A 19,741-nucleotide genomic window follows, 5' to 3' on the forward strand; every position below is an offset into this window, starting at 1 on the left:
TATTATTTACCTTGTTACATTTCTGTTGCTCATTTTTATGTAAAATTAGTTTTCCAAAACCTTAGAAGGATGAAAATCAGGATGGTTTTTCTAACTTCACAGAGCTACCTCTTTTAGTTTTCATATACTGACCATGAAAATAAGGCAGCTTGATTTCTAGAATTCCCTGGCTTGGCTGCTCTTCTCCATATTTATCAGAACCTTCTCTTTCATTTCTGTAATCATTATCCTGCTCAATCTTGATTCCACTCTCCTATTTTTTCTCACTTTGGGATTCTGTTTAAAAGGGGAGCCCAGCCTTGAGAGTTCAACCTCACTAGCCTCATTGTCTACTGGAGAGGACAAACCTCCTTGCAGTTTCAGCTGCTGTTCTCTGATTGGCATGTGATACTTTCCAGGAAATATTAGTTGGTTATTTTGTGATCTCATATTTTCAGGTCCATCAGACATCTTCCTTGCTCCCTCTGCTATCACCAATACAGATGAGACCATCATGCCAGTCTTGTGTCTGTTGGTGTTTTCTCCTTAGTTCTTTGTATATTGAAGCTGAGGGGGCTACCTTGTCACTTCATTTTGTTGTAAATGTTACTCATGGGTTTTAAGTTTTGCTATTTTGTTGATGTATCTGTTTTTATGTGTAGATTCATAGATATTCAAAACTATGCTCCTGCCTCTGACTAGAGTTCATTTTAATTGTAAATCACTCGATTTGTTAATTGCCTTAAAGAAGCCACATAAGCAATTGTTAGGCACGCCTTCCAGCTCATTCAAAATCCAGTTAACAAAGAAGCTCATATAGTTGATTTGTATGTGTTTGCTACTCAGGATTTATTGGAAATTACAACCCCTCACATAAATCATTGAATTAGCATGAGTTCAGTCCTATCATTCTGCACCGTCTATAACTATGTGTGCATTACCCTATAATACCTATTATGCCATTACCTGACACACAAAGTAAAATTTTAAACACTGCAAGACATACACCATACAAAGTATTGGTGGTAATATTATCTAACAGAAATGTTCAACTAATAGCATCATTCCCGTTGCTAGTAACTTAAGTTTACTAGTCTGTAACTCATTGAAATAATCCCCAATTCCCTATGAATTTACAATAAATACAAAGTGCTAAGTGTTCTTTTCTTTTTGGCAGTTTGGGAAATTATGCATCACTTCATGGACAAATATACTGCAAACCTCACTTTAAACAACTTTTCAAATCTAAAGGAAATTATGATGAAGGTTTTGGACACAAGCAGCATAAAGATAGATGGAACTGCAAAAACCAAAGCAGATCAGTGGACTTTATTCCTAATGAAGAACCAAATGTGTGTAAAAATACTGCAGAAAACACCCTTGTACCTGGAGATCGTAATGAACATTTAGATGCTGGTGACAGTGAAGGGCAAAGGAATGATTTGAGAAAATTAGGGGAAAGGGGAAAATTAAAAGTCATTTGGCCTCCTTCCAAGGAGATCCCTAAGAAAACCTTTCCCTTTGAGGAAGAGCTCAGAATGAGTAAACCTAAATGGCCCCCTGAAATGACAACCCCTCTATCCCCTGAATTTAAAAGTGAATCTCTGCTAGAAGATGTTAGAACTCCAGAAAATAAAGGACAAGGAGAAGATCACCTTCCTTTTTTGCAGCCTTATCTACAGTCCACCCATGTTTGTCAGAAAGAAGATGTTATAGGAATCAAAGAAATGAAAATGCATGAAGTAAGAAAAGATGAAAAGAAGGAAGGAAGGAAGAATGTGCAAGATAGGCTGAGTGAAGCTGAAGATACAAAGAGTAACAGGAAAAGTGAAATGGATCTTAATGACAACCATAATGTGGTTGTGCAGAGTGCTGAAAAGGAGAAAAATGAAAAAACTAACCAAACTAATGGTGCAGAAGTTTTACAGGTTACTAACACTGATGATGAGGTGATGCCAGAAAATCATAAAGAGAATTTGAATAAGAATAATAATAACAATTATGTAGCAGTCTCATATCTGAATAATTGCAGGCAGAAGACATCTATTTTAGAATTTCCTGATCTATTACCCTTGTCGAGTGAAGCAAATGACACTACAAATGAATGTCAAATCAAGAAGTTAGAAAATACATCTAGAATCTCAGAGTTACTTGATATATTTGAATCTGAGAAGACTTACTCGAGGAATGTACTAGGAATGGCTCTGAAGAAACAGACTGACAGAGCAGCTGCTGGCAGTCCTGTGCAGCCTGCTCCAAAACCAAGCCTCAGCAGGGGCCTTATGGTAAAGGGGGGAAATTCAATCATCTTTCCTGATACAAATCTCTTAAACATTAAAGGAAGCCGTTCAAAGAACAAAAATTTACACTTTATCTTTTCTAACACTGTGAAAATCACTGCGTTTACCAAGAAAAATGAGAACATTTTCGATTGTGATTTAATAGATTCTGTAGATCAAATTAAAAATATGCCATGCTTGGATTTAAGGGAATTTGGAAAGGATGTTAAACATTGGCATGGTGAAACAAAAGAAGCTGCCCACAATAATGGAAACACAGGTTTTGATGCCCTGAGCCATGAATGTCCAGCTAAGCCTTTGTTTCCCAGAGTGGAGGTGCAGTCAGAACAACTCACGGTGGAAGAGCAGATTAAAAGAAATAGGTGCTACAGTGACACTGAGTAAAATATCTCGGCCACTGACCGTCCACACTTAGGCACTGAGAGATTTTGATGTTCTGAAATCAGATTTTATGAATTTGGATACCCTTTTGAGGAACTTGATGTAAACATGTTCAGAAATCTCATGTCTGTCTCAATGGGATATTTCTTGTATTACACCTTGTCATTTTTTTCATAATTTATTTACATCTACTTTTGTTTTAAATGGAATGAAGAGGTGAAACACTATGGATATGTTTTCCATTCAAATGGCACTTTAGCATATTGTTCTGTTTTCCTATAAAACATCATGGGTGTGATTTTTATACTGCTGATACTTGTCACAATTATTATACCTTCTCTGTAATTTCCTCTGAAATAAAATTGAATGACCTGAGGTGCAAACCAAAATACTTCTGTAACTTTTTTCGATATATACTGTCATTCTAAGTACATATATTCTTTATGACTTGGGAAGTATTTGTCTTGAGGCAAGTATTTACCACACACACTAAAATAATGCTGGAAAAAATAAAATAGTAAACTGAAGGCACAGTATTATTAGAAAGCATAACATTTTCATTTTCTTTTTTACTCTACATTTTAAAGATATGAGGGTTATTGTTCTTGAAATAATTACCTATATTAAATTATCACAGAATGTATCTATAAACATTTAATGAACAATGCTGATTTTCCTCCATAATAATGTGAAGTCCATACTCAGAAATTAACTAGAAAGGTTATAGACATTACTTAAATTATGCACATTACATTTGTATTGCTTACTCTGTGTAATTGATAAGTATAACAATCGTATCACTACAGTTTGTCAGGTTTTCTTCTTATCATATTTGATGAATATTAAGTTTTTCTGTCATGAAAACATATTCCTTTAAAATTTGGCTTCTAAATTTTCTACTGCCTTTGTTCTTCCTCAAATAAATTTTATGATTCTGAAAAAAAATGAGCATAAATAAGTGGCTTTGCATAAATTTGGAGTGTACATATATGAAACGGGCCTTATCCCATATTCTCCTACATAAACACAAACCATTGACATTCTATAAGTATAAAACCAAAATGCAGTGTTGAAAACTATTTCTTTTTAGAAAGACTTACAAATTCCCTCTTGCTAGCATGTTCTTAATAGATATCTAAGACCTACATTGCATTAGTTCCCTAGGGCTTCCATAATTAAATATCACAGACTGGGTAGCTTAAGTAACAAAAATATATTTTCTCACAGTTCAGAAAGCTGGAAGTACAGGGTCAAGTTGAAGGCAGGGTTGGTTTCTCCTGAGACCTCTCTCCTTGGTTTGCCAATGGTCACCTTGTTGAGGTCCACACATGGTCTTTCCTCTGTGCACTCATGCTCCTGGTGTCTTTTTCTCTTCTTATAAGAGTACCAGTCCTTTTGGACTAGGAACCACTCATTGGACTTCATTTAACCTTACTTGCCTTTTTAATGAATATGTTTCCAAATACAGTCACATTGGGGCTCAGGGCTTCAACATATGAGCTTTGTGGGAACACAATTCAGTTCATAACATATACTTTTACCTAATTAAATGAAATACTATGAAAGTCTGGCAAGGAAATGGCCAGAGCTACAACAGCAAATTTTTTGTTTAAAATGAATTATTGCACTTTACACTACCCTTCAAATATTCTGCATGACACAGCATTATTTCTATAATCATTTATGCTGAGATAACACAATAGTTTCCATGGAGAAAGAAATAATTCGTGAAAACTCATGAGATAGTATCTTACTGTATAGTATAGTTTCTTAGTGTCAGTGATCCTTATAAAGAATGTACTCTTGCTTTACAAAATTCCTCTTGTTGGATTCTTCCCTCTTAATCTTGGTAGCCTAGTTCTCTGTTCAGTTATGGTAAAATTTAAGATTAAAAGTAGCTGATGTGCACACCAGGGAAAACAATGAAAATAACGATTGTTCTGATTTTTCATTTAATCAAGAAGGAATTTTGTGCCCTCATCTTTAAAAAAAAATTGTGTGGGTACATAGTAGGTCTGTATATATTTATGCGGTACATGAGATGTTTGATATTGGCATGCAACGTGAAATAAACACATCACGAAAAATGGCATATCCATCCCCTTAAGTATTTATCCATAGAGTTTCAAATAATCCAATTATACTCCTTAAATTATTTTAAAATGTACGGTTAAGTTATTATTGACTATAGTCACCCCATTGTACTATCAAATAATAGGTCTTATTCATTTTTTCTAATTTTTCATACCCATTAATCATCCTCCTTTCCCCCCACTACCCTTCCCAGCCTCTGGTAACTATCTTCTACTCTCTTTATCAGTAAGTTCAATTGTTTGATTTTTAGATCCCACAAATAAGTGAGAACGTGTGATGTTTGTCTTTCTGTGCCTGGCTTATTTCACTTAACATAATGACCTCCAGTTCCATCCATGTTGTTGCAAATGACTGGATATCATGCTTTTTTATGGCTAAATATTACTCCATTGTGTATATGTACCATATTTTCTTTCAAGAAAACTTTTTTTAAAAATTTTTCATCAGAAAGGGGCATTGTATTATAATTATTGGCTGCATCACCTTTCTTGAATAACATGTAGGTGTTTACAAATTCAAATATGCAAACACAATTTTATTTAGTAATGATTTCGCTCTAATTATAACAAAATCTTGCAGCTAAATAGCAAGCTTTAAGAACTAAAATGTAGCTAAACACACAAATCAAAAATTCAGTGAAGTTTTCTTATTGTTGCAATCAGTGTATTGTTTTTCTACAGTTTCCATAACTAAGTACCACAGACTGAGTGACTAAACAGAAATTTATTTTCTCACAATTCTGGAAGTTAGAAAAGTCTGATATCAAGGTGTCAGCCAGCTTGGTTTCTTCTGAGGCCTCTCTACTTGACTTGTAGATGGTCATCTTCTTTCTGTGTCTTCACATGGTCTTCCTCTATATGTGTCTATGTTCCAGTTTCTTCTTACAACGTTCCAACTCATATTGGAGTAGGGCCTAGCCTCATGACCTCATTTTACTTTAATTACTTCTTGAAAGACCCTATCTCGATAAACAGCTGCATTCTGAAGTGCAGTGGCTTAGGATTTCACCATATGAATTTGTGGGGAACGCAATTCAGCCCGTAACTGGTAGTAACCAGGTTTAATCTTTAGGGCTTTTAAAAAAATACTTGGCTATTAATGTTATTTAACAACTTCCCATAATCTTTACTTGGGATTTACATCACAGAACTATGTAATACATAAATTTATGTTGTAAAAACTAATATTTCCATAAACAAAATTCTGTTATAAAGGAATGAAGATGGATCCGTGATTGACCAAAAGCTGTTCTACCGGAGGCTGTGTGCCGTCAGAGCATAGCATGTAAGGGGTTTTGCATTATTTAATCAAAACTGGACCTTCCAATGAATCTTGTAAAAATGTTCTATTTCCCAGAAAATTGTGCTGAATTGTCCTTTTTGCAGCTTCCACACAATCAATCCTTCCAACAGATTTGGGGCTCTGGGCAATACATTCTTTGGATTGGGACAATAGTTTTCTCACAGCAATGTGTTCTTTGGATTGGGACAATGGTTTTCTCAAATTACAATAAAACTAACAAATGCAAAGTTACCACGCATTCCCTAATGCACAACCATTTTATGCATTGGGAATATTTTCTCCCAAACTAACAATTTTCTATAAACATCTCTAGAATAATTTCTAAAGACACATTAATTTTTCAAGAAACTGAAAAATAGAAAAACAATACTTTCTCTGCTGTGTTTTGATAGTTACTGACTACTGGTTACTATCCAATTGGGAAATGGAAAATTTTTTCATTGCCAAGAAAATGAACTTATAGAGAGATAATCACAGATGTTAAAGTAAAAGAGAAGTGCAATACATTTTGTTCTTCTTGGAAATGTTACTGAGAACTGAGAGTGATTTCTAAGTCTAATGTAAAAGTTTTGAATTCTGAAGGTATTAATGATAATATGAAATCTTAGGTTAAAAACATCAATTGTAATGGAGATCAGAAACAGGCAACAGATACAATATTTATATTCAAAATAAGAGCCATGAGAACATATGAGAAGTGCTGAAGAGTACTAAGCTTCAACCCTCTAGAAATTAATAGAAGACGTGAAATATTTTTTGGTAAATATAGTCTAAAAATAATTTAACCTTAACAATGATGGAGTCCTTTAAAAGTCTAATTTAAGCTACCTGACATTTACTGTGGATGTTTTTCCCAAAAGATACTATGAGAAATTTTAAAACTTTATATGTTTGTATGCAAATGAAGTGGCAGAGGGAAGATAACCTAGAATATCTACAATGTGGTCATTTTCCTCAACATAGTACCAATTTATAGAAAATAAAATGGATGGAAAATGGATAGAAAGGCTGACAAATAAATACTATGGCATCACCCAGTCAACAGCCATTCCACAAACATTTATGGGACCATTTGAATGCATTGGAAGAGTGATTAAGAAAACAATAGATAAATTATGGTATTTTTTGTGTAAACCTCTCAGACAAGAAAGAGGCATTCAAAACATAAAATGAAATAACCCAGTATGGTTAATGCTTATGAATGTAGGAAACCCAAGAAAATGGATAGCCACCGAGTCTTGTTACATTGGAAGACAGCAGAATAATAGTAAACAGGTGGAAAAGTGTTTTAGGTTTAAATAATCAGTCTTCACTTTATCATAATTTACTTAGTTGCAATTAAGTGATTGCGGATTCTATGATACACAATCAAGATTCCTCTTCAGGAATGATTTACTTCCACAAATGATCGAAGTGCTGGCCCCAGAAGGGCATTAACTGTCAGCTCTCTGCCAAGATTGCTTTAGCTAAAATCACTGACTTTCCAAAGTGGACTGTTTTTGTTTTTTATCAATGGAAGGACAACTCAGCACAACTCTTAAGGCTCACTCTCGCTCCAGCTCAAAACTCCCTGTAGAATTGACTGAGGCCTCCCTTGAGAGTGCATCTCAGGTCGGCTTCTGTCCAGTCATGCTTCTTTCCCTTCCCTTTCTTTCCCTTGGGACCAACAGCATGCTCTGATAAACCTCCGACACATTAATCTCTGGCTCAGAATCTCCTTCTTGGATAACCCAACCTGGATCAACTGGTATTAGGAGTGACCCAAAAAGCAGAGACAGGAATGGTATCTTGGAGCTGAATTCTTTTCTGCCTGGCTGGCAATGGGCACAAGGTGGCAGTGCAATTGTTAAAATTCTCAGCAGTGGTACACTAGCATGACTTTACTGGGTGAAGCAAATGCCTGGCTGGTACCATGTATCAAATATCTGAGACATGTAGGGAAAATAGTGATTACGAAGAAAGTGGAACTCGGAAGTCATTGCTAAATGCTGAGAAAAAAATTAACAAAAAGACGAGTAATTAAATCAACAATTAAAAGTAAGAGTGGCTGAGCTCCATGGAAAGTTAAACTCCCTAACAGTCAGGGACTTTTTTGGGAAAAAATGGGATTTTGAATGTGGATGGTTATATGTTGGCTGATACAACCAAAAATATTAAAACAGCGGATTCCTCTGAACCTACAGAAGTGGCCTATTCCTCTCTTTATTATTATTATTGTTGGTGGTGTTGTACTGCAGCATTATCACCTACACTTTTACTTAAAGACGCTAAAGATGCATCTCCCCAAATCAACTGGGTAGTTCTGCTGGTCTTTGTGGGCCTCACACAAGCATCAGCATGTCTGCTGGGAACTGTGTCCTAGGCTCTGCTTGGTTGGGGGACCTTACCTGGGACAGCTCTACCCTAGGTAATTTCATCATCCTCTTGTGACCTGTGAGCTATTCTGAGCATGCTCTTTTCATGGCAATAGAAGAAGTAAAGGAGAAGAGGGGTGACACACTAGGCTCAGAACTGGCACACAGTTTACTGCTGCCTCATTCTAATGGCCAAAGCAAGTCTTATACTCAAAGAAGCAAAGTAAGACAGCACTGCCAATGTGTGTGAATGCAGGGAGTGGTAAAGAATTGAGGCCATCAGGGCAATATACATCGTAATTATTTAAAATCATGTTTTATTACAAATATTAGTTCAATATGCAGTTAACTTTTTGTCTGTTTCACAAGGTGGCCAGGTTGTGCTGCAGGATAGAATTTCACATGGGTGCAGCCCATGTTAAAAGGCAGATAAAGCCCAACTAGGAAGAGATCAGTAAATGATTCAAAGTTCCTGAAAACAGATAACATGCACTCCAAGTTCGGGTGCTAGAGTATTTACTTACAGCAAGAGAAAGTACACAAGATTCAAGCCCTTGCAATGTTAAGGCCAGCAGGTCCATTTTGAAGATGACAGTGGCCCTTTGGCTGCATGCACCCACTTCTTGCTGCAGTAGATGGATCCAAACCCTTTTCCTGTTGTGTCTGAAATACAGGATTTGGGGAAGAGGAGGAATATGCCAAAGGGACACTGATGAACACACAACTAAGCAGTTCTGAGAAAGGTTTTCAGACAACTGCCTACTTGATAGTTTCTTATGGCTATTTCCAAGGAACCTTAAATCCAACATGTCCTGATCAGAGTGTCACCCACCTCTAACCTCAAATTTGGTTCTCTGTGAGATTTTCTCAGACAATATTCTCCATCTAGTTGCTAAAACCAGAAAACCAAAAGTCATATTTTATACCCTAATTTCTTTCATTTATTTGCAACTTAAATCTTGTAGCAAACCCAGTTGATTTTTACTACTTAAACATCTCTGACTCTCACTTTTCCTTCCTAGCACATAGTACATTTGTAATTACATATGGTCTTGCAAATTATTTGATTAATATCAGTGACATCCCCTTACCCCTGATATGGTTTGGCTCTGTGTCCCCACCCAAATCTCATCTTGTAGCTCCCATAATTCCCACATGTTGTGGGAGGGATGCAGTGGGAGATAATTGAATCATGGGGGTGGGTCTTTCCTGTGCTGCTCTCATGATAGTGAATAATTCTCACGAAATCTGATGGTTTTAAAAAGGGGAGTTTCCCTGCACAAGCACTCTTCTCTTGTCTGCCATCCATGTGAGAGGTGCCTTTCCCCTCTTGCCATGAATGTGAGGCCTCCCCAGCCACATGGAAATGTAAGTCCAATAAACCTCTTTATTTTGTAAATTGCCCAGTCTCGTGTATGTCTTTATTGGCAGTGTGCAAATGGACTAATACAGTAAATTGGTACCAGTAGAGTGGGGCACTGCTGAAAAGATACCTGAAAAGGTGGAAGCAACTTTGGAACTGGGTACCAGGAAGAGGTTGGAACAGTTTGGAGGGCTCAGAAGAAGACAGGAAAATGTGGGAAAGTTTGGAACTTCCTAGAGACTTGTTGAATGACTTTGACCAAAATGCTGATAATGATATGGGCAATGAAATCTAGGCTGAGGTGGTCTTAGATGGAGATGAGGAACTTGTTGGGAACTAGAGCAAAGGTAACTCTTGCTATCAGTCACCATCACCTTTTTAGCAAAGAAACTGATGGCATTTTACCCCTACCTGAGAGATTTGTGGAACTTTGAACTTGGGAGAGATGATTTAGGGCATCTGATGGAAGACATTTCTAAGCAGCAAAGTGTTTGAGATTTGACTTGGGTGCTCTTAAAAGCATTCAGTTATATTCATTTACAAAGATGTGGTTCAGAATTGAAACTTATGTTTAAAAGGGAAGCAGAGCATAAAAGTTGCAATAGAAATGAAAAAATGCAATAGAAAAGAAAATCCCATTTTCTGAGGAGAAATTCAAGCTGGCTGCAGAAATTTGCATAAGTAATGAGGAGCCAAATGTTAATCCCCAAGACAATGGGCATAATGTCTCCAGGTATGTCAGAGGGCTTTACAGCAGCCCCTCCCATCACAGGCCCAGAGGCCTAGGAGGAAAAAGTCGTTTCATGGGCAGGGGCCAGGGTCCCCCTGCTTAATGCAGCCAAGGGACTTGGTGTCCTGCATCCCAACTGCTCCAGCCCTGACTGAAAGGGGACAAAGTACAGCTCAGGCTGTGGCTCCAGAGGGTGCAAGCCCCAAGCCTTGGCAGCTTCCACGTGGTGTTGAGCCAGAGAGTGCACAGAAGTCATGAATTTGGGTTTGGGAACCTCCACCTAGATTTCAGAGGATGTATGGAAATGCCTGGATGTCCAGGCAGGAGTTTGTTGAAGGGGCAGGGCTCTCATGGAGAACATCTGCTAGAGCAATGTGGAAGGGAAATGTGGGTGGAAGCCCCCTCACAGAGTCCCTACTGGAGCACCACCTAGTGAAGCTGTGGGAAGAGGGCCACCATTCTTCAGACCGCAGAAGGGTAGATCCACTGACAGCTTGCACTGTGTTCTTGGAAAAGCCACAGACACTCTACATCAGCCCATAAATGCAGCCAGGAGGGAGGCTGTTCTCTGCTGAGCCATAGGGCAGAGCTGCCCAAGACCAAGGGAACCCACCTCTTGCATCAGCGTGACCCAGATGCAAGACATAGAGTCAAAGGAGATCATTCTGGAGCTTTAAGATTTGACTGCTCTGCTGGATTTTGGACTTGCATGGGGCTTGCAGCCCCTGTATTTTGGCCAATTTCTCCCATAGAATGGCTGTATTTACCCAATGTCTGTTCCCCCTTTGTATTGAGGAAGTAACTAACTTGCTTTTGATTTTACAGGCTTATAGGTGGAAGGGATTTGCCTTGTCTCAGATGAGACATTGGACTGTGGACTTTTGAGTTAATGCTGGAGTTAAGACTTTGGGGGACTGTTGGGAAGGTTTTGAAATGTGAAGACATGAGATTTGGGAGAGGCAAGGAGTGGAATGATACTGTTTGGTTCTGTGTCCTCACTGAAATCTCATCTTGTAGCTCCCATAATTCCCACTTGTTGTGGATGGGACCTGGTGGGAGATGACTGAATCATGTGGGTGGGTATTTCATGTGCTGTTCTTGTGACTGTGAATAAGTCTCACGATATCTGTTGGTTTTTAAAAGGGGAGTTTCCCTGACCATGCACTCTTCTCTTGTCTGCCACCATGTGAGATGTGCCTTTCTCCTTTTGCCATGATTGTGAAGCCTCCCCAGCAATGTGGAACTGCAAGTCCAATAAACCTTTCTTTTGTACATTGCCCAGTCTCGGGTATGTCTTTATCGGCAGCATGAAAACAGATTAATAAACCCCCATACTAACTTGAAGATTTACAAAGACAGGGACTGGGTCTGATTTTACTCTCCAAATTTCCCCAATTATTAGCAAAAAGTTTGGCAGGTGGTAGGCATTTGATATATTTTGTTGGAAGAGTCAATCAACATATAAATCTAAAACTTGAAACACAATACACACTGTCTTAGAGTAACATATGGAAATGGGTAAGAATATCTTCTGGATTTTTTTTTAGATTACTGTATATGCAAAGTGGCACACAGACCATGCCAATATGTCTAAACAATAACTCCAAGAGAACTAACTGCAGTTCTACTCCCAGATTGCATATCTAGATGCCAATGGCATCCTTGGGCTGATTTCTAGAAGAAAAGCTGAATGGGTAGATTTCATTATTACAAATAAGGATAGGCAGATTTTACAGAAAAATATGTTTATTATCATAAAATTGCCAAAATAAATTATTAACTAAGAATAGACAAATTCATATATATATATAACATACACATATACACACATTTATGAAATTTGTATTAATATTCATTACAATACCCTTTGAAGTGTACATTTCCCCACATATTGGAAGTTAAGACTTTCTGCACATTAACTTGTATATACAGCACATTTAGGATGGATAGTGGAAGGTTGTAATGATGGTAAGTTTTTATTTAGACATCACATTTCAAAAGACATACCTGTATATAAATATAATGGTATTATAGATAGAATTTTAAAGTATAAGAACTTCTTTCAATTTTTTAAAATATAAGAACCTATATGGTAACAACTGTATTTTTAGTGGCTACAGAAGTTTAAATAATTATAGTTTATATCTCATGGTAACATGACTTATGTCCCTTAATCTTCACAACAACCCTACATTGTAGGTAAATCTTTACCTCAGTTAAAATATGAGAAGACTGAGGCTCATATAGTTTAAGTATTTAACCCAAGATAACCCAGTAAATTATACATAGAAGAGATGTTACTATCTCTAGTTTATATTCAAGAAAAACAAGATTCAGAGATATTGAGTTGTCTAAGATCAAATGTATAGTAAGTACTGAGACACAACAAGACCTGAAAAACAGCTATCGTGTGAAGTTCCATAGTCTTTCCTCCAATTAAGCAACCGTTGTGGAAAATAGTGTAATTTTCTGTCATGCATTTAATTTTTATTCACAGGCTTTATTTGTATGCTCTTGCATTTATAATTGCATATAATTGTGCTATATACATATGCATATATTTCACTTATGGATATATGTGTATATATATATATGTGTGTAGACATGTAAATGTATTTACATGAATGTTCTAGAACTGTATGAAACATCCAATGCTTAATCAAAGTCTTATTCATAATTTGGCTGAAAAATGTCATAATTTATATGTTTTTGGACACGTAAAAGCAATATATTTAGAAATGTAGCATATTGGCCGGGCGCGGTGGCTCAAGCCTGTAATCCCAGCACTTTGGGAGGCCGAGACCGGCGGATCACGAGGTCAGGAGATCGAGACCATCCTGGCTAACCCAGTGAAACCCCGTCTCTACTAAAAAATACAAAAAACTAGCCAGGCAAGGCGGCGGGCGCCTGTAGTCCCAGCTACTCGGGAGGCTGAGGCAGGAGAATGGCGTGAACCCGGGAGGCGGAGCTTGCAGTGAGCTGAGTGAGATCCGGCCACTGCACTCCAGCCTGGGCGACAGACCGAGACTCCGTCTCAAAAAAAAAAAAAAAAAAAAAAGAAATGTAGCATATTGATAACTTTAATGATTTTAGAAAACCCATGAAGTCCATAAGTTTGATAATACTCTCAACAACAATTAAAAATGGGGAAAAAACAGGCCTGGATACATGTCCATAAATTAGTAGTATGTATTCATCTTTGCTCTGTTCCAAGCTCACAGCAAGGACAAACAATATGGGCCTTGATCTCACTTAATCCTCACAAATATCGCACAAGTATGGTATGAGATAAGGTTTTATTATTTCTGGTGAAGAGTCTGTGGATTAGAGAGATTGAGTTACTTGACTAAGTTTACCTACCTTCTAAGTGCTGAGATACAGACTGAAATTAGTCATAGCTGACCAATAAATTCCATTATATATGGGATTTTCAATATACATCTGTCTTCTCAATACTTTACCATGTGTGAAAACGGATTATATATTAAAAATGTTCACATATATTAAATATGTTTGCAGCAGTAGCATACCTATGAATATATATATTTATATATTATTCTAAAGACCCATATATATATATGCTGTATATACACATTGCATTTTGTGTGTTTGCATGTGTGTGAAAGGGTATGTGTGTGCATAAGTGTTTTTGTATATACACACACACATATATATTGTACCGTGAGTATAACCAGGTGCCTATGCCTATACATTCCAAAGATGTATTTATAACGAAAAGTAGAGACAAAAAAAGTAAGATCACTTATTGAAAATGTCATCAAGTGCCTGAAATGGAATGAAAGAAATACTCAATCCTCCTAACCTTAAAGGCAAGCAGAAAGTAGAACTGCTCTTTTCAAATCGATGAAATTAACAGAAGCAATTGAACGTGGCAAAGAGAAGATGTCAGGTAAGAATCAGCATATGTGAGAACAGAAGAGTGTGAATAACTTAGAGAAAGACATCAATGTCTCTGCTGCTAGTGATGACCTCACTCTCCATGAAGCTATAAAACATGGCAGCGGTTGTCCCTGTGCCAGGAAATGCCAGGACTTCAAAGGTTCAGCCCTGGTTATGTGAAACAGGGCAGGAACTATTTGCCCTAAATACTAAACCTTTTCATTTTAAAAGTCTTGAAATATTTAAACTAGAAATACTTCCAACACTGGATGAGGTTTAAATGGTTACTTTATAAAGAAAAAAAGAGTGAGTGCCTATTTTTTAATTCATAAGAAAATTATTAAATCACTAGCATTTCAAAGAACCCATTTTCAATTACCGAGAGAGAGACTGCCTACAGAAAATGTTCAATTCCAGGCCGGCGTCTCCAACCTACCCAGACCACTGCCTCCTTTCCACCTTCACCTGTGTCCTCAGGGAATAGTGAACTTCAGTATCAGCGGAAGTAAAACATAATGGCCACATTTATAGAATAATTTTCACTGATATTTTTATTCCAAGGAAGAAGGAAAAGAGTATGCTTGTGCCAGCAAGTATATCCGGCACACTGTGTGTTTCTGCTGCTCCTGCAGTCAATTGCAGTTTTTACTGAGACCCAGTTAAAGGTTTCCTCTATAGTCCTCCTTTTCAGCTTTCTCCTGCCCTCAGGGCCTACAACCACCTACTCCCATGCCAGCTTGTTTCATTAGTTACATCATCTTGCCTTCGTCCACCTTAACACTAGCATGTGACGAGTACTGAATGAATGAATGTCATAGGTTTCCATGGGCAGCAAATAGCACTATGCAGAAGATTCTTCAATCCTTGTGCCCAAATATAGCTACTAATAGAAGGTACTAATAGAAGGTAATGGGATAAGGAAGACAGGGAGAGGGAAGAAATATTTATGGAATGCCTACATTTTGCCAAAGTTCATGTTTTTGAAAATAGTGATGTATTAATAACCACTTGATATGTACTTACGTTAAAACATATGGGATCTATTTTAGTATTATCATTTTGTAATTGAGGTAACTGATGTTCATTTACTTTTGACAAGATACTTCTGAGATAAGGTGTTTTTATCTCAATGCAAAAAAAACTTGTCTTGAAGAGGTTAAACTACTTTACCAAGGTCACCCACCTAGGAAGTGGTGAGCACAGTAAGATACAAGACCACTGGGAAACTAGCTAAAAATTAGTATACCTTGACCCAATCTGGGGGATCTGGGAAGTAGAGATGTGTGGAAAATGGTAAAAGAGAAAATTATCCAGCATAAAAGTAGGTTGATTTTTGTTTTCATTTAAATGAAGGTGGTAATGAATAGATGGAGGAAAAGTAAATTGAGTAGCAGCATAAATACGGGGCTCCGTTACTGACAACAGGTAAAAACAGATGGGTTCAGATTCTGGGATTGAAACCCCAGAAACAAAGATGGTAAAGAACATACAGGTTAGATTCAGTAGCCTCAGTTGTAACAAATAAACCCTGAAAGCTCAATAACTTAAGACGAGACTATTTTAATTCTTGTTCATATCCCAATTTAACAAGGGTTGGTGAGGAAGAGGCTCTGCTTCATAAACTCCTTCAGGAACCAGTTGTTCCAAATAGTGGAAATTCTGTCATCCTCTGGGGCCCTGGAGTCTTCTCAATTGATAGGCAGAGGGTAAAATGAATGAGGCTCACGTGCGGGAAGCTTCTGTGGGCCAGGCCTGGAAGTAGCGTACATCACTTTTGCCTGCATTTCATTGGCCAGAACTCAGTGATGTGACCACACCCACCTGTAAGGGAGCCTGGGCAAGGCAGTCAATCTCAGGCCCAGGAAGAAAACAAAAACATCCATATAAGTGAACCTCTGCTACAAAGAGACAAAAGGAAGGCAAGGTTTGGTATCTTTTAACTGAATATTTATTATTCTTTAAAATTTGTAATTGTCTGGCTTATAGTCTTTTAGTAAGCCTTCATAGATACTTTTATATGTATGAATGAATCTAAGTGAAAGCAAACATGTGGATAACAACTGCAAGGTTGAGCAATATGCACCAGAAGGATATTCTAGAAGAGCAGCCGTACGCAGCTTCAGGAGTTTCAGGAGTTAGCAACAGGTGGAGTCAAAACCAGGCAGGCAGGTACTTTATATTACAAACTGAAAGTAGGAGATCAGGCAGGGGAGTTTCAATCAAACCTAAATCTGTAGAAGACCTAGGAGTTCAAAGCAGCCCCCAGCTGTAGAAGGGTTGGGAGCTGCTCAATAGGATACACACGGCAAGAGAGAGGCTCCAATAAGGACTCAGTTACACAGTTATGCGAGCAAAGATCCAAAGCACAGTATTGCTCCTTTGGAACAAGTGAGGATCCCAGGTGTGAGACCCGAGGATATGACTGACTTAGTTACTCTTCTCAGCCTTATATTCAGGAGTTTATCAAAACGCCCTACCAGAGACTAGAGAATTCCTGCTAAACCTACAAGAATGAGGAAAGCAGAAAAATGATGAGAATAGAAATTATTAATGGGTTGGCAAAAATATGGCTCCAGCCTCAAATTCTAAGGGGAGAAAGGATAAGTTGCAAAGTCGATAATTAGTGTTTTCAGATAAATGTGCTGGGGGAAAAGCATTCTAAATTCAAACACAAATGGATTTAGCATTGGCATTTTCTGCTTTGCATTATCTGTGAACTCTGTCTCTTTGCTGGAGCAGAAGATGGGAAATTTCACGTTTTTGGAGCCAGGCGATGGCATGCGACAGACCCATGGATTACATAACATTATAGCTGCCATTGCTACCACCGCTACTACTATGCTGCCTCTTCTCCCTCTGCAGGGACAACTCTTGGTGTGTGGCCATCTAAGACAATTTAGCCCTGCAGTTTTCTCAGTATTTTGCATATTCTCTTATGTTCTTCCTGGCAATTATTCAAATTGAGTGCCTATTTAAGCTTTAGAGATGCAAAAATTTGGGAATACTTTGGCAGTTGTGGTCTTTACTTTCAATCCATGTCTTTGTATTATCAAAAGATGCATATTGTGTTCTTGTTAAGAGAACAGAAAAGTGGTCTTTAGGGCTTGGATGCATGGAGTAGAATGTAGATATTGTTACTATACAAATGGGTATATATTTTTTCTTTCAAGTTTTGAAATGCAATTTTTAGAGATACCTAGCTTTGATGTCTAATCAGACACAGAGGTTTTCTAAAGTCTGTTTGAATTCTAATTGTTGAAATACACTTCAAACATATTAACTAATAAGTTAATTCAATTATATTAGATATAACATTACTAGTACCTACAGTGAATAGTATGTTGAATGATTAGGGAAAACAGAGGAATGGTTTCTGGCTGTGGAAGAGAAACTAGAGGTTTGTTTATTTTCCCTATCAAGTACATGATTTATTGTACACTAACCAGGAACATAATTAATAGATTCTGGTGTCACCTTATTAGAGTTGACTTTTTCAGTATTAATTTTAAAAATACACTGTTGGTCTGTTATACAAAATGAGCTTATACTTTTGAACATTTTGTTAGACTATATCTAGAGGTATAAACGTGTTGTGCATAAACCCCTCTAAATAGTATCACAAGGGTCTCCTACTATGCTTTTAAATTTTACTTCATTTTATCATTATTCTGGGCAAAATACAGGGGTCTCAGAAGCTAAGATGTGGTTAAATTTGCCTCATCTTTTCTGATTTCCATCCTCCTGCCTGTTTAGGGACCTTGTTCATCAATTACGCTTCTTGTCTCCCGGAACTTCCACCCATTCCTTTTGTCTTTCTGGTTCCATCACTTTTATTTTAAAGGAAAACAATAATCTCCAGATAAAGTATCCTCCTTTAGCTACACTGTGTCTGCTCTCCTTCCCAAGGAAGCAGCCTGAAAACATATTTTTTGTTGCAACTGATTCCTCCTCATTTTTCGTACACAACTCCACCAACTACAAACTGGAATAGCCCAACCTTTACCAGTGGCATCCTAATTACTGAACCCAGCAATCACTTTTCAATCTATTTGTCTCTGGCCCTTTAAGTTTCCTTCAATACCACTCTGTTTCCAGGTCCCATGAGTATTTTCCCTTGTTCTCGTGATTCTAAATTGAATTTTCATATACTCTACTGACCTCCCCAGACTTGATGATCTTTCTCATTCTCCTCTTGGCATTTGGAACTTCTGTGTTTTCTGTGGTCCTTAACAGTACCTCCCCTTTTGTCTAGGGGATCTTGGGCATCTTCCTGCATGCTGGAATCCCTCAAACTGTGGAGACTCTTTTTAAAGTTGGTCACCTGGAAGTAGCCCCAGAAATGGGAGGACTGGTTCATTTCAATTCTATTTTGTGCCATGTCTGACATCATTGATACTACCACTGTGAAACCATCTTCTGCCTTGGTTTCTATGATACATGCCTCTCTTGGTTCTCTTCCCATTTTCTAGTTGCTCATTCTTTGCCTTTCCCATGTGCTGCTTCTCCTCTGTCCCTCCCTGAAATGTCTATTCCCCAGACGTTTCTTTTCAACCGTCTCTCATTCAGTCATTACACATTCTACCTGGGCAATTTCATCTACATGCATACTCACTTTGTATAAAGAAATCCTATTATCATATAACTGACTCTCAGGGCTGGACTCTTGAACTCTGGCTGTTTTCCAATTGTTTAACTCTTCCAAACACAGACATACACACACACAAAACCTCAGAGTATGTTGAAGGGTTTTCCACAAACATTCATCTTGTGTGTGTGTGTGTGTGTGTGTGTGTGTGTGTGTGTATCTGCATGTTATGGTGTGTTATTCTCTCTCTCTCTCTCTTTCTCTCTCTCTGTCCTTTCTCCCTAGAGGCTTTGTCTTTTGCTTTGACAAGGTTAACTCATATCTCATATGTGTCTCTCAACATCAATTTAAGCATATTTTCTCACCAACCTAGACTGACTTAGGTGCCTATCCTTTACACTTCCCAACAAATTGTAAAACATGTTGAGGTTGCAAAATGTGTTATCATGTCTATATCCTCATTTACAGGAATAGAGAAAGACAAGGATAGAAAGCTAGAGGTGTGGACTTGGGATTCAGTCATGCAAATGGATGTGGATGTGAATGAAGTTTTCTAGACAGAATATATATGGACTGATGAATTGAAAGCAACAGAATTGTACATGAGCATGATAATATGTTAGGTTTGCAGAATATTGAACTTTTTATGTGGTACCAATGAGGTTTGGATTTAAGACAGAAAACATTGGATGCTGATAAACTAATGAACAACACAACGAACGAAAGAGAAGCAGGAAAATACTTGCTCAATAA

The 19,741-nt window shown here is 37.6% G+C and overlaps 1 protein-coding gene across 4 annotated transcripts in view; it reads left to right on the forward strand.

The window, feature by feature from the left end:
• Positions 1 to 3,049, forward strand: part of XIRP2 (xin actin binding repeat containing 2) — a 622,353-nt gene extending 619,304 nt beyond the window's left edge. For all 4 annotated transcript variants that reach the window (XM_065525608.2, XM_045367191.3, XM_005573371.4 and 1 more), the window contains one exon: positions 1,157 to 3,049. In XM_065525608.2, the coding sequence (XP_065381680.1) occupies positions 1,157 to 2,663 (1,507 nt within the window). In that variant the 3' untranslated portion in view covers positions 2,664 to 3,049. The remainder of the gene's footprint in view (positions 1 to 1,156) is intronic.
• The last annotated feature ends 16,692 nt before the right edge of the window (positions 3,050 to 19,741 follow it).

The sequence above is a fragment of the Macaca fascicularis genome, chromosome 12, assembly GCF_037993035.2.
Source record: "Macaca fascicularis isolate 582-1 chromosome 12, T2T-MFA8v1.1".
NCBI classification, from domain to species: Eukaryota; Metazoa; Chordata; class Mammalia; order Primates; family Cercopithecidae; genus Macaca; species Macaca fascicularis.